Source organism: Ranitomeya variabilis, chromosome 2, assembly GCF_051348905.1.
Source record: "Ranitomeya variabilis isolate aRanVar5 chromosome 2, aRanVar5.hap1, whole genome shotgun sequence".
Classification (NCBI taxonomy): domain Eukaryota; kingdom Metazoa; phylum Chordata; class Amphibia; order Anura; family Dendrobatidae; genus Ranitomeya; species Ranitomeya variabilis.
The window spans coordinates 734,040,601-734,057,187 of NC_135233.1; the positions used below are offsets into that span (position 1 = coordinate 734,040,601).

At 41.2% G+C, this 16,587-nt stretch overlaps 1 protein-coding gene across 4 annotated transcripts in view; it reads right to left on the reverse strand.

Moving 5' to 3' along the window:
- Positions 1-16,587, reverse strand: part of ARMC2 (armadillo repeat containing 2) — a 193,542-nt gene that overhangs the window by 65,033 nt on the left and 111,922 nt on the right. For all 4 annotated transcript variants that reach the window (XM_077289590.1, XM_077289591.1, XM_077289589.1 and 1 more), the window contains exon 8: positions 1,197-1,372. In XM_077289590.1, the coding sequence (XP_077145705.1) occupies positions 1,197-1,372 (176 nt within the window). The remainder of the gene's footprint in view (positions 1-1,196; positions 1,373-16,587) is intronic.

Here is a 16,587-nt window from a genome sequence, read left to right on the forward strand (position 1 = left end):
TAAATGTATCTACTGTCATTGTCACAGTAACTTTGTCACTGACAAAATATCTTGCGACTGATGGCTGCAAAGTTCTCTGCTCCTTTGTTTGGCTGGAAGAGCTGGGCACTGGTTCATTTGTTTGGATTCAGTCTTTCTCATCCACTGCTTTCAGTACTTCTGGATGAAAGTGCTGTAAATTTCTCTTTAGATTAGAAGCTCTGGTAGAAGCATTTTTATCTTTGCCTGAATATGCACTGATCTTGGCTTCACAGCATTTGTTTTCGTCTGGATCATTTGTCATACACTGACAGACATAATGTTTTCTATCTTGAGTGATGGTGAAATGTTCAAATACAGCTTATTTAATGTGATGCTTCTTTGACATTTTCAGGTTTTTAATTCTGCATTCACAATCCAAATGACAATTGTTTTTCCTAAAAACAATTGTACAAAATTATTGCCAGGTCGTACAACTGATATAGTGGTCAGTAATACTGTTATTCCTCATGTACTCACAGTTAACTGATGCAAAGTTTGTTGAAAGGATAATACTTCTTACAGTCTTCCTCTTCTGAGTAGCAGCTGTGAGATGCTTGGAAGACGCACACCTAGTAAACATCTAGTCTAGAGGAGGAGCTTTACTACTAAGAATTTGCAACACATTATCACTTTCAGTTTCATACATTGTAAGTAGGGGGGTTGGGGCACCATGAGGTTAACCAAGTATAAGATTAGATAAGGGCAGTGGAGAACAGTGACACACAAGAAGTAAGAAATGTCTCTATCTCCAGCAGAACGGCTTATCACTGTTGTTCATAGTTTGATAGAACATATATATTTGAGTAACATTTATAAAATTCATATGAAAGTTCAATTATGAAATATTAATACATTTTTTTTAAAGCTGGAGTCGGAGTCGGTACATTTCTACCGACTCCGACTCCAACCAAAACTAACTCCGACTCCACGACTCCGACTCCACAGCCCTGCTAGTTACAGCTAGCTTACCGCATACAACATAGTAACACACAGTGCCGTTTGTCCCAGTAAGTAGATTAGCACAAGAACAACATGACGTTATTATATTGAACTGCAGCATCATTACATGTTTTTCACTACTAAAATGGTAACTTTTCTAACATATCCAGAATTTGCCAATTTACTAAATATTTACAGAAGCATTGAGGCATACATATTCACTGCATGACAATTACCTCTAGAATTAACTTAGCCAGGATAAGACCAAGTCTATCTGAGCCAACATCAACCAGCTTGTACAATGTCTTCAAGATGTGGGATCGCCTTTTGCATCTTTTTCCTAACATGCTGCCATCATCCAAAGTATTCCACAACTTGACACACAAGCTGCAGAGGTCTTCATGCCTTCCATCTACCGTAGATGAATGAGAAAAAGAAAACAAAAAAAAAATAGATGTGACACTTTTACTGTGTTTACTGAAATGTATTTTATAAATAATATTGGGTATTTTTTTTTTTTATAAATACTGTAACTATAATTATTTATCATTAATGAGAAGGGTGTGACTATCACGTGATATGGCAAATGGATGGCACAGCCTAGAAGTGAATCTGTAACCAGGGTTTTGCTACTTAATTTGAGAGCAGCATGATATGGGGAAGAGACTGATTCCAGTGATATGTCACTTCTTGGGATGCTGTTTGTAGTTTCCAAAATTCCAGTGTTTTATTAGCAGGAGATAATCAATACAGGGCTAGTTGTCTGTCATGTAATCCTCCTGCTCTGTGTAACGCCGGCCCCAACACTGATTGGCAGCTTTCTGCCTATGCACAGTGCACATGGAAAATTAATGGTGTGGGCGGGGATATACAAAGCTCATCATTCAGAGAAATAGTAAATTAAAAAAAAACAGTGATTTTATCAAAACTGCAGCAAGGAGCCCAATAAGTAATAGTCAGTTAGTCAGCCCACTATGATGACCCAGTGTACATGTTTATCTGTCTTTTTCTAAGCTCCTCTCAGCTGTTATATAACCACAGTCCATAAAGTTTGCAGGGGAAAAAGAAGAGACTAAAAGCCAAATACAAAATGTTTTATTAAGCTCAATTGCAGAAATTTTTTTAGCTCCAAATACTGTACGTGAAAATTAGTAAAAAAAAAAAAATTTCTCCAGAGCTGTGTAAGCCCTTTAATAGAAAACTACATAGGTGAAGGAACATTACATATCTACATAGTGTGCACAAAACAAAAATTATAAATTAAATGTATTTAATTATTTAATGAAAATTAAATTAAAATTATACATTACATGTTTTGATGAAAAAGGATAGCCATTTTCTATCCAAATTTCTACACTGTTCTAATCTGCTGTGTGCCTGCCTAAGCAATCATAAAAGCCCCCATTGCTTCATCCTTTGTTGCATTTTAAGGCCCTATGATTCCCACGGGTCCGCGATATAAACACTGGACAGTGGCGCCACAGTGTCTACAGTAATCAAGATGGCCACGGTCTCGTGATTTACCTTTACCGCCTCTACCCTCTTATGCGTTCAGTGCGTGTGAGGATTTGAGGAATGTGCTGCCTGTATCTGATCATTAGTTAAATGGACAGAGGTAACACCACCATCTTAAATGCTACGGATGTGCCACCGCTGTCCAGTGTTTAAAATAATGCAAGGGTCAAAGCATTGGGGATTTTTTTAAATAACTGCTTAGGTCAGAACATAATGTAGTGCGCTGTAGAATTTGGGCTAGAAAGTGGATCAATAAATCCTTCTGCCAAATAAATATTTTTCAGTATAAATGCACCTCCATAATTCAGGTTTCCCTAACTCTTACTCAATAGCAGCCTCTGGAGTTCGATCTTACTTGTCTACTGGCATTATGCCAGTTCTCTAATTGCATTGCCCCATCATACACGGAAGAATAGGAAATTCCTAGAACTACAATAGGAACAGTATCCAAGTCAGAGGAGAACATTAGCAGATCATTAACAGAACGTAATAAAATCTAAGGAACATTCACATTTCCTAGATCTGATAATCTTTCATTTCTGGTCAAAAACAAATTGACTGGACTGATATAAAAAGGAAGGCTGGACTTACATGATTTTCATAATTCTGCAACTTGTTTTACATATGACTGCCAATCACTGTATATATGTTCTCAATCAAGATGCTCCACCATGTTCAGAGCTTGTAGGGTAATGAGGGAGTATATCTTATGACCAGATTCCATCGAGGAGTCATCACCTTATATATTTAATATCTACAGTCAATTCATTAGTTTCAAATGGCAGGAATGATAATAAAATGACGTATACTGGTCAGCTGTAATTGCTTTAGTGTTAGTCTCTACAGTGGTCTCCGCTGGGACAGGGAGGGATTACATCTTGTTCGGTCATCACATGACCTTTGGAGCCTATTATTGGCTGCAGTGGTCAGGTGCCTTGAATAGGACATCATTCGAAGCCTATCCAATTACATCCCTTCACCAGCGCTGCGGCAAATCACAGGCCTCCGCAGTAAGGTGACCTTATTTTATCAAGTGGTAGTTATGATGCTACAAAATTCTAGAACCAATGAACAAGTTCCATGTACCCCGATTGTTGCAGTTTGGTTGAGGAAGGGATGGGAAACCCACAAATATTGCACAACTCAGGAGATGTTACACAGCTAAGAATTTTTAAGGAGATCCTGGCACCTGATTCATGCTGCCCAAACCATGGGCAACATGAATTAGAGACCAGCTCTATTATTACAGGTGGAGAAATGCAGAACGAAGGACTATGTCCCCGTCAATGTCTCCACACTCTAAGCCAGACTGACGATAGACATAGGAAAAGAACTGTCAAACTACATGAGTGGAACAGGGAGCATACATCTATGACTAGTCATCCTAGTAAGCTGAAACAAACAAAAACCTATGTAGAGAAGAAATACCATAAATAAAAAATAAATAACACTACAATGAATACCATACATAGAATATATAACCCAAAAGAAGTATTCAAAGGAATGAATATGCAAAATAACACTTTATTAATATATATAAAACATGATTACACAACAATTCATAATAAAAACATGATATCACAGAACAAGGGAGAAGGGTATAAGCCCTTGTAGCAATCTAGTTGTGCGTCTTTCAACTGATTCTAACTTCTGAATATCTTTTTTAAAATGTGGAGATATCCATAAATTAAATTATGTGTAGTAATGAAAAACGACACAGGAAAAAATGATTGAACACATAAAGAAAGAGAAGCGCAAAAAAACATGGGAAGTTATGACACCAGCTGAAATCTATCAGTAATTAGAAAGCAATCCTGCCACTTGGTGAAAAATAATATCAGATGGTTCAACTGATGGCCTATAAAAAGGTGTCTATTTATCAAGATGCGACAGAAGGAACATCTCATGATGGATAAAGTCAGTGAGCTGTCTCAAGACCTTTGCAACCTTATTGTTGCAAAACACACTGATGGCACTGGTTACAGAAGATTTTCCAAACTACTGAAGGTTCCTGTTGGGGTCATACTTCGCAAGTGAAAAAAATCATATCAACATAAACCAGCCGAAACCAGGTGCTCTCTGCAACACTTGACAGAGGTGTGAAAAAAAAATAAGAAGAGTTGTTCAAGAGCCAAGGACCACTTGTGGAGAGCTACAGAAAGACCTGGAATTTGCAGGTACAACTGTTTCAAAGAAAGCAATAAATAATACACACAATCTCCATTGACAGTATGCACACTCACCACGCAAAAGTCCACTGCTGAACAAAAAGCATGTCCAAGCACGTTTAAAGTTTGCTCAAGAACATTTAGATAAGTCTATGAAATACTGGGAGAAGATAGTTTGTTCAGATTAAACCAAAATTTAACTCTTTCGATGACATAATACACACTATGGTTGGAGTACAAAAGGCACTGAATGTCACCCCAAAATACCATACAACCAGTCAAGTTTGGAGCTGTTCTTCAGCAAACAGCACTATCAAACTTCATATACTTGAAGGAAGGATGAATGGACAAATGTACAGAGACATGCTTGAAAAAAATCTGCTGCCATCTACCATGATTATGAAGATGAACGAAGGTGAACATTTCAGCAAGACAATAATACCACACACATGGCCAAGGAAACTCTCAAATGGTTTCAGAGAAAAAAAATAAAGCTGCTAGAATCACCTAGTCAATCACCTCACCTGAATCTAATAGAAAATTTATGGAAGGAACTAAAGCTCAGAGTTCATAGAAGGAGCCCACGGAGCCTTCAGGATTTGGAGAGTGTTTGTGTGGAAGAATGAGCCAAAATCACAACCGAGCAATGCATGCAACTACTTTATTCATACAGGAGGCATCTAGAAGCTGTCTCACTAACAAAGGCCTTTGTATAAAGTATTAAAGGGAACCTGTCACCTGAATTTGGCGGGACCAGTTTTGGGTCATATGGGCGGGGTTTTTGGGTGTTTGATTCACCCTTTCCTTACCCGCTGGCTGCATGCTGGCCGCAATATTGGATTGAAGTTCATTCTCTGTCCTCCGGAGTACACGCCAGCGCAATGCAAGATTGCTGGCGTGTACTCCGGAGGACAGAGAATGAACTTCAATCCAATATTGCGTCCAGCATGCAGCCAGCGGGTAAGGAAAGGGTGAATCAAACACCCGAAAACCTCGCCCATATGACCCAAAACTGGTCCCGCCAAATTCAGGTGACAGGTTCCCTTTAATTAATTGCTGGATGAAATCATATGAACTCGAGCGTGGGAACTTTTCCCAGGCTCGAGTTCATATGAGGACATCCAGCAGAGGGCGCATCACCGCGACTCAAGGTAACTACAGGACATTCCCCTGCATTCCATTAATTCCCAAAATTTTACACACAGGAGCACAGCTGCATTAGCAGAGCTCCTGGGTGCAAAATGATTTAACCCCTTCAGAAGGATTTACATCGTGGGACGTGACTGAACGACGGAAGGTATGGGATATTGTTGATTTTTTATTTTTAATTTGTTACAGAACGATGGTCTTCGGGTGGATTAAGGAGTATAATAAAATATTAAAACACCCTGTGTCTTTATCTCATTAAAATACTTTTTAATAATGTGTGTGTTTTATTAACCATTTCGTACTATTGGATTAATAATGGATAGGTGTCATAATTGACGCCTCTCCATTATTAATCTGGCTTAATGTCACCTTACAATAGCAAGCTGACATTAACCCTTTATTACCCCATATCCCACTGCTACACAGGAGTGGGAAGAGAGAGGCTAAGTGCCAGAGACGCATCTTCCAGATGTGCCTTTTCTGGGGTGGCTGGGGGCAGATGTTTTTAGCCAGGGGGCCAATAACCATGGACCCTCTCTAGGCTATTAATATCTGCCCTCAGTCACTGGCTTTACCACTCTGGCGGAGAAAATTGCGCAGGAGCCCACGCCAATTTTTTCCACGATTTAACCCTTTATTTTACAAGCTACAGCGCCCAAATTTTGCACATACACACTACTAACATTAGTAGTGTGGAATATGCAAAAAAAAGGGATATGAGATGGTTTACTGTATGTAAACCATGTCTCATATCATGTCGGGTTTGTGAAGGAGATAGGAAAAGCCAGCAATTGAATTACCGGCTTTTCTATAGAACACCGCTGCGTATTTCTCGCAAGTCACACTGCTTGTCCGTGTGTAATCCGTATTTTTCTTGCCCCCATAGACTTGCATTGGTGTATTTTTTGCGCAATACGCTGACAAACGCAGCATGCTGCGATTTTCTACGGCCGTACAATACCATATATTACGGATGCGTAATATACGGCTGATAGGAGCAGACCCATAGAGATTCATTGGGCCGTGTGTAATGTGTATTTTACGGACGTATTTTCTGCGCTCATACGTCCGTAAAACTCGCTAGTGTGACGCCGGCCTTAAAGTGGGAAAAATAATCTATCCAATCGTCTATTCGATTTATGAATGTTTTATTAGAGGAGGAGAGGGTCACCTTAGAGAATACAAAAAAAAAAAAAAACTACAAGAAATTTTAGTTGAGGCATTAAAAGATAAGTGAGATCCTGACTTTGCAAATAGAGAAATCAAACTTAAAACAACAATTGAAACATATCAAAAGATAGAAAACAAATGTTTTATTAGAGTTCTGCTTGATTTCAAGGAAAAGAGAGCATCCTTTTTAGGAGACAATCCTAATCCTCCAGGGGACAGCTCATCCTCAGATAATAACATATCGGATACAGAATTAAAAATAACTGGTACAAGACAAAAAGATAGTGGAAGAGGGAGGGGATACCCTAAGGCTATGTTCACACGTTGCGTTTTTGCAGCATTTTTTAATGCAAAATTTAAGTTGCATTTAAGCTGCTTACAAAAAAAGAAGGTTTTGCTTAGCTTTTACGACTTTTATTCATTTTTGCTGCGTCTTTATTGCAACATTTTTTGTCAAGGTATATTTGTCTCTTTTTCAAGCAGATCAAGTTTAGTACATAAAAAAAAATAAACCGATTCAACTTCATCAGGTTTTGGCACCAAAAACACAGCAAAACCTGATACCTGCGCTTTAGCAGCATTTTTTGCTCTACCCATAGTGTTCAATGGGTGAAAAATGCTGCAAAAACCCTGGTAAAACGCTGAAAGAAGTGACACCGCATTTTTAAAAAACACAGCTCTTTCACAAAACAGTCAGGCATAAAAAATAAAAAAAAAACAAGGTGTGTGCATGAGATTTCTGAAATCTCAGACTTTGCTGGTATTATGAAAAGCAGCTGGAAATTTGCATTAAAAAAACAAAGAAAAAAGAAAGTTGCAAAAACACAACGTGTGAACATTGCCTAAAATGGGTTCGTAAAAAAGCAGGGAAATGGTTACAGTGGAAGATAACATCAATATAAGGCCGGAGACACACTGGTGCGAGATACGGCCGAGTCTCGCTGGTTAAAAGCAAGCTGTGGCGCCGGCACTCCGGAGCGGAGCGTGCAGCTGCATAGCAATACATGGAGCCGCACGCTCCGCTCCGGAGTGCAGGTGCCACAGCTTGCTTTTAACCAGCGAGACTTGGCCGTATCTCGCACCAGTGTGTCTCCGGCCTAATACAGATACTTCCTCTGCCTCACCCATATCTTTTTCCTCCACCTCTTTTTTAGAGGGAAGGGAAATGTTACCTTATCCACTACACACACGACTGCCCTCCAATCAAAAGATATGATTAACTGGAGAAAGGTGGATGATAAATTTTCAATCTATCTACATATATTTTATCTTCTACAGAGATTGCAGTGCTGGCATCTGGGTTATCCTTTGTACCTACCAGCAAATTTGACTCATTTTTGTGGGTCAAGGAAATTAACTTATTCTTGAGGAAACTCAAATGGAAAAAATGTTGGTTTTTTTTGTGAACAATGATACAATAAAATGTTAAAAGCTTGGTATTCCCTACACTCTTTGGCTGTGTGCACACGATGCAGAATTGGTGCAGAATTTTCTGCACAAAATCTGCATCTTCTGGCAGAATCCGCAGCTGCGTTTTTGATGCTTTTTTTGCGTGTTTTTGGCTCGGTTTTGATGCGTTTTTTGTTCGAATTTCCTGCAGTTTTTACCACTGCGGATTTCTATTAATGGAGGGGTGCAGAAACGCTGCAGAAACGCACAAAAGAAGTGACAAGCACTTCTTTGAAATCTGCAGTGTTTCTGCAAGGATTTTTCTGCACCATGTGCACAGCTCTTTTTTTTTCACATTGATTTACATTGTACTGTAAATCACAGTGGAGATCTGCAGCATTTCTGCAGCAAAAAAAACGCTGCAGATCTGCACTAAATCTGCATCGTGTGCACATAGCCTTTATCAGATGTGAGACTTCTGGCTGAACTCTCTGAGGAGGCAGCAAAGGGGTGGGGTGAAGGTCCTTACTCTGATCTTAAGGCTAAGAGCACCAAGATGCCTCCACCGGGAGAACAGCAGCAATGAGATTTTCTTCAAACTAGTGACCAAGGAAATTAGGGAGATTAACCCCAGACAAAGGTCATTTGAATCTAATGGGTCAATGATGGAGATTGAAGCCTTATGTTCCCTGGATGACAATAGTAATATCGTATTTAATCAAATAAGGAGGGAAATGTGGTAATTTTGGATACAAGTATCTGGATATATGCTACTGATGACACCACATATAAGATTTTGAGAGGGGACCCTACATCTGAATATTTATGCACCCTCTCAAACATCCTCACTAAAGCAGAGTTCAACTTCATGCTCCTTAAGTATCCCGTAATTGCAACCCAAATTATTTGCCAGAAGTGCATAGAGGGTTTACCCTTTTAAAAAGTTGTCCGATTTGTGCCGGCAAATACGCCCACTGCCAAAATTTGATTATTTATCTTGATTATGTCCTCCTCCCCTTTGTGACAGCCCTATCCTCTTATATTAGGGACACAACTGATTTGTTGACCAAAATAGAAGATACCCATCTTAAACCTGGGCCAACTCTCGCATTATGTGTCATATCAACAGCATGGCAGCCAATCAGAAAAACTTAGCGGCTTTGCCTGGAAGGAACACCCCTCTCAGAGCCACTAAGCTCACTGATTGGCTAGCATGCTATCAACATAAGATCAGCACCGCACTGCAGCCAATACCGGACACCAGGAGCAGCGCCAGAGACTCAGACAATAAGTAAAGGGCAGTTCATTTTTTTTTAAATAATAACTGCATCGAGTGATGAAGGTTTTCTGAAAAGGGACAACCAATTTAACTCCTAATCCTGGAACACAGCTACTACGCAAGTTTAGCCAGGCTTAGCTGGTCAATCTCCATGGCAGCAAGCTGTAAACAATGTAAGACAGTGGGAGAATGACAGCAAATAGAAAAAGCAACTTAATTGCAAATGTGTTTATTTTTACAATGCAGCCAAAATAAACCCCTTAGTGACAGGGCCAAATTTTTGAAATCTGACCAGTGTCACTTTATGCGGTAACTCTGGAACGCTTCAACAAATCCCATTGATTTTGAGATTGTTTTTTCGGGACACATCGTACTTTATGATAATGGTAAATTTAGGTCGATATGTTTTTATAAAAAATACCCGAAATTTGACAAAAATGTAAAAAAAATAGCTATTTTCAGACTTTGAATTATCCCTTTAATCCAGGTAGTCATACCACAGAAAAACATTAATAAATAACATTTCCCTCATGTCTTCTTTACATCAGAGCACCATTTATAAAATGTTATTTTATTTTGTTAGCATTTTAGGACGTTTAAAAATGTAGCAGTAATTTTTCCTTTTTTCCATTTAAATTTTCAAAAAAAAATTTTAGGGACCTATCCAGGTTTGAAGTGACTTTGGGGGTCCTATGTATTGGAAACCCCCCAAAAGTGATACCATTTTAAAAACAGCACCCCTCAACATATTGAAAACTGCTGTCAGGTAGTTTTTTAACACTTCAGTTGATTTTCAGGAATTAATGCAAAGTGACATGACAGGAATGAAAAAGTGTATTTTTACCACCTAAATGTCACTAACTTCTGAACAGGTTACTATAGCTGCCAGACTAAGGCCGTTGTTTGGTCCTGAATTGCCATGGCAAACATCAGGATCACGATCTCAGGGAAATGATGGGGATAAAGAGGAAGCCCCCACACTCTGTTAACCATTTATATGATGTAGTCACTATTGGCAGCAGCATCTAAGGGGTTAAACAGATATGGACGGTGCCAACACTGATCGTGGATAATGCAGCAAGTTGTCAGCTATAGTGGACAGCCGACAGCTGCTGGATTGTCACCTGTATGGGGAGGCTATTCTCTTATATCTCAGGATAGTAAAAAGACGTAGTGGCGGTCATTAAGGGGTTAAATGGCACTGTACGTAGTTTTCTCATATAATTGTTGGAACTTTCCCAATGATTTTCCCAACTTTCACAATAAAATACAGTTAAATGGGTCTGACAAATTTTTCTTTTTGCTGATGCAAAAGTGGTTATTGTGGTGCATAGATATTACCAGTTCCGCACAATTTAAGTCTATTTTTCTTTATTTCATAATTTTATAACAAAAGAGAAGTTGACAGAGTTTAGATAGGCTGGTAATACTGTTAAAAATGAGACTTCTTTTTAATATAACTTACTTGAGGTTTCAGGTCTTTTGTGAAAAACACTTCCTCATGACTAGTTCCTCCTACGCTCTTTGTGCAGGGATCTTGCAGATTTAAAGGGAACCTGACAGCTGATTCCTACTGTCTAAACCACAGCCAGCCTGAATCAGACACCAGCTCCGCTACTGCTTTAATCAGAAGCGTTGCAAGATTTCAGAGAAAACAAATTTTACAATGCCGGCCGAGGATGAGACGATTATGATGACCACTCACAGAGAAAGGTCACTGCACCACACAGCTAGTCCGACAGGTCCCTCCCTATATACGCACACAGGGAGACAGCTGTCAGTCTTGGTCTACCTCTGTGACTAATTATTATAGTCACCTCATCCCTGGCAGGGGACTTAAAGCATGTTTCCTCTGAAAGGCCACAGTGTTTCAGAGTAAGGAGGCAGTCAGACAGCCGCATAAATCAGACCGAGATCAGAACAGCGCACAGACTGGCCAGCGGCTCTCCTGACCCAAGCATGACTGCTGCATAGAAATACAAGAAGCTGTCACACTCGGGACTGGAGACCTGTCGGTCAGTCCTTGCACTGCATTACGATCTTGGCCGTCTGACTGCGCCCCAAGACCTATATATCTGCAATAATGAAGCTGGTCTCTGATTCATGCTGTCTGTGATTGGAGCAGCATGAATCTGCTGACAAGTTCCCTTTTAAATTGGATAATATAATAATAATATATGCTTTATTAGAGACATTCAGAAACATATATTTAAATGTAAAAATATGTTCACACCTTCCCTTTGACAAGAATTAACAGTATTGTAAGTAACATGCCAACAGCCTGGCAGTAGCTTTTGCTCTCTAGGACAGTACTTCTTGTTCTCATTGCTCTAAAGTTATGTGTTAAACGTGAATTTTGTGTGAACCTATGTAATTGTGCATACTTACAGACACATTACCACTGCTAAAGCTGGATGGCAGGTGAAAGGTGAATTTACAATACACGATTATAGGGACGAAGCTTTTCTGGGAAATCTCGTTTCCCAAAAATAATGTAATGTAAACAGACTGCCAATCAGCCAACAAAAGAGTTAAAAGGAACCTATCCTGTTCCCAAAAACTATTAACCTAAAGATATGGGGTTAATAAGCAGGTTAATAGTGCCTTTAATCAGTGTGGCCGCAGCAATTAAAGCATTGCTACTGAGAGAAAATTAACTTTATTCCTCCTGACGGCCTCCAGCTTTCAGTCATAGAGGTGTGGCTTCTATCAATACACTGAGTGGCAGCTGTAAGCTCCTGACACATTGACTAACAGCCGGCTCTGCACTGATATTCTGAAGCTGCTGGCACGACTCATTAATGGACAGCTGTAGTGGCCAGGTAGTTTTATGGCATGTGCCCACGATCAGGAACTGCTGCGGGTTTGATGCCAGATGTGACAGCAATAGTGGATGGGATTTCTAGAAATCCCATGTCCACTACACGTCCATAGAAGCCTGCAGATCACGCGCGGACACTCACATGCGGCGCTTCTCTCAAGACTGCAGCATGTTTATTTCTCTTGTGGAGACGCTAGAAATTACATCAATAGAAATGTACTGGATGCGGTAAGTCTGAAAGGTTCAATGAACACATTCGGATTTACCTGCGTTCAATAGAAGGCAGTGCTTTGGACGCAGCTAACATACTATGGCTGCTAGTTCCGGATCGTGGGCACCTGGCCTTAAAAAGCTATTAACCTACAGATTAACCCCATGTCTTCAGGTTAATAGTGTTTGGGGACATTAGCAGGTTCTCTTCAAACGCTCATCTGTCTGATGAAATCATATTTAAAAGTTTATTGTTCTCCCCCGCACATGGTTCTGTGTAAACAGGACCTGTGTTGTTGAAAACATTGTCAGCCTATACGCACTGATTGATCTATTACTGATTGTTCTCTGCACATATTAAATCCCGTCTGCCTCTCTTAGCAGGCTAATAAATGACTGCCGAGCAGCAACTGTATTAATCTGCAGTCATTTATAATGTCGCAAGGAATATTTTGGGGATTTTTTCCTGCAAGAGACTGAGATCACAAAGTCTCATGCACACGGTCTTGTTATAGCTGTTTTCAATCATAATAGCTCTTCCATTCATGTGCATGTACCATATGCCTCCAATTTGATATATAGAGCTGTACATACAGTACATCATAAGATGGAGTATGTCCCAATTTCTTTATTTTTGGATTCACCAAGATATCAAGCGGAAATAAAATCCTGACTTGCTCTATTATATCCTACAAAAAAAAAATAGGACCCGCACATCCATAGTATTAAATTAATGTACAGGTGCAAAAATATGCTATATGGGCAATATACAAATATATACACACTAGATGAAGGTATCGGGAGGGTGGTGATGCCCTATTCCTTCATATCCCTGTACTGCCATAAGCACTGGATAAGGTGAAGCAGTGCAGGTGGGCTGCACAGTGTCTAATATATAGTACTTTGCGGGGGCTGTTAGTTTACAATTCTAGCCCTGCAGCCTAAGTGCGACCAGCTGTTGTGTAATGGGGGCTTCCCCCTGAGAGAGCTGTGCTCTGCCCCCTCTCCTACCATCATGTGTCCCCATTCTGCCCTGTCCTGCCACCCCACTCCCCCCATCCCGAGCACCCCCCCATCCTCCCCGGCTATTCCTAGGATAGTCATCTCCCATGCAGATTAATGGGATAACTGCTGACTTGGGCTCATGCCCCATAGAAAAGGTTGTAGTTATTCATGGACATTACCGTGCCCCTCACATATGTGTGTGCAAACAATCCAGGGGAGGGGACACTGCGGGAACTAATACTGATAATGTGTGCGTAGACTTCTGCAATATTCAATGTGTAGACATATTGTGTCCATGTGCATCTATTGCTGGTAAACCAGTGCTGTCCTGTCAGTGCAGTGTGCCCCATGTTATCGGTGACAGGGGTCAGGATGTCGCCACTTGTGCTCAGTGAAACTTTCCCCTGGTCCTGTGCACGGATCTGCCCCAGAGAGGAGCCCACCGCCATTACAACAAAGCCCCGGCCGCCCCCCTGTCCCCGAGCCTCACACAACGAATATGCAGCAGCGGCCTTCTTGTGGCGGGGAAGTCCCAGCAGCGGGGGGTCCGGCGATGACCCGCTGGTGGTACTGCGCAAGGGCCTGGTACCACCAGCGGGTGCCATATTGGAATACCCATCACTTGGGTATTCCAATATGGTGGTCGGCGTACTTCCAGTGTGGGGTGGTGGATTGTGGGATTCGAGGACGTCCAGACGGAAGTGGATGACAGACAATTTAAGGGAATTATATAAATAGATGTACATACACGATGCACACTGCAATTATTGAATACACTAGATGGTGGCCCGATTCTAACGCATCGGGTATTCTAAAATATGTATGCGTAGTGTATAGCACAGCCCACGCAGTACATTGCGTAGCCCACGTTGTACAATGCGCAGCCCACGTTGTACAATGCGCAGCCCACGTTGTACATTGCGCAGCCCACGTTGTACATTGCGCAGCCCACGTTGTACATTGCGCAGCCCACGTTGTACATTGCGCAGCCCACGTTGTACATTGCGCAGCCCACGTTGTACATTGCGCAGCCCACGTTGTACATTGCGCAGCCCACGTTGTACATTGCGCAGCCCACGTTGTACATTGCGCAGCCCACGTTGTACATTGCGCAGCCCACGTTGTACATTGCGCAGCCCACGTTGTATATTGCGCAGCCCACGTTGTATATTGCGCAGCCCACGTATATAGCAATGTGGGCATGATATCCCTGTTAAAAAAAAATAATTAAAATAAAAAATAGTTATATACTCACCTTCCGTTAGCGCCTGGATCCAGGAAGCGGTTACCGACGCTTGGGATCCACCGAAGCTCCGCCGAGCCGCTCACGCCGGCCGCCATCTTCCGTTCCCAGGATGCATTGCAAAATTACCCAGATGACTTAGCGGTCTCGCGAGACCGCTAAGTCTTCTGGGTAATTTCGTAATGCATCGCCGGGAACGGAAGATGGCGGCCGGAGCGAGCGGCTCGGCAGACTACGGAGGGTGAGTATAGCAGGTTTTTTGTTTTTTTATTATTTTTAACATTACATTTTTTTACTATTGATGCCGCATAGGCAGCATCAATAGTAAAAAATTGGGGATACACAGGGTTAATAGCAGCGGTTATGGAGTGCGTTACCTGCGGCATAACTCGGTCCGTTACCGCCGGCATTAACCCTGTGTGAGCGGTGACCAGAGGGGAGTATGCGGGCGCCGGGCACTGAGTGCAGGGAGTACGGAGCACCCATTTTCTTCCGGACTGTGTGCATCGCTGATTGGTCGTGGCAATGGTCGTGGGCGTTTTGCCACGACCAATCAGCGACTTGGTTTTCCATGACAGACAGAGGCCGCGACCAATGAATATCCGTGACAGACAGAAGGACAGACAGACGGAAGTGACCCTTAGACAATTATATAGTAGATGAACTCCACTATTGCTTTAAACGTGAATGGGGAAGTGAAAGAAAACCAGACACGGTTCGCAATTAAAACCTTGTCTGGGAAGGATGTGTAGATAAGGGTGTTGAGCCCTGGAGGCGGCACACAATATATACTACAAAGGAAACAAAAAAAATAGGGCCCACACAATCAGTATTACATTAATGTACAGGTGCACACATACTCTATATGGCCAATATACAAACATATACATACACACTGTGCCAGCACACAAAGTATCTTACATTTTTACCATTTACAGCCATAGTGAAGTTCATGTACTCATCAATCGCAGTGAGCTAACACATCGTGTATGAATAGGTTTATATATTTGTATACTGACTTTAATACTAAAGGTGTGTGTCCTAGTTTTTTGTAGTATATATTGTGGGGTGTAGTCGCGTCCAGAGCTCAGCACCCTTATTTACACATCCCAGACAAGGTTTTAATAGCGAGCTATGCCTGGTTTGCTTTCACTTCCCCATTTGGTTGAGGCCTGTGTTGGCACATGGAGAGGTAGGACATTAGTGGTAGGGACCATCCATATTAATCCCTTAATGTCACATGACGAATATACAACCCCTGGCAAAAATTATGGAATCACCGGCCTTGGAGGATGTTCATTCAGTTGTTTAATTTTGTAGAAAAAAAGCAGATCACATACATGGCACAAAACTAAAGTCATTTCAAATGGCAACATTCTGGCTTTAAGAAACACTAAAAAATCAAGAACAAAAAATGTGGTAGTCAGTAATGGTTAATTTTTTTAACCAAGCATAGGGAAAAAATTATGGAATCACTCAATTCTGAGGAAACAATTATGTAATCACCCTGTAAATTTTCATACCCAAAAATAACACCTGCAGCAAATTAGATCTGCTGGTTAGTCTGCATCTAAAAAGGAGCGATCACACCTTGGAGAGCTGTTGCGCCAAGTGGACTGACATAAATCATGGCTCCAACACGAGAGATGTCAATTGAAACAAAGGAGAGGATTATCAA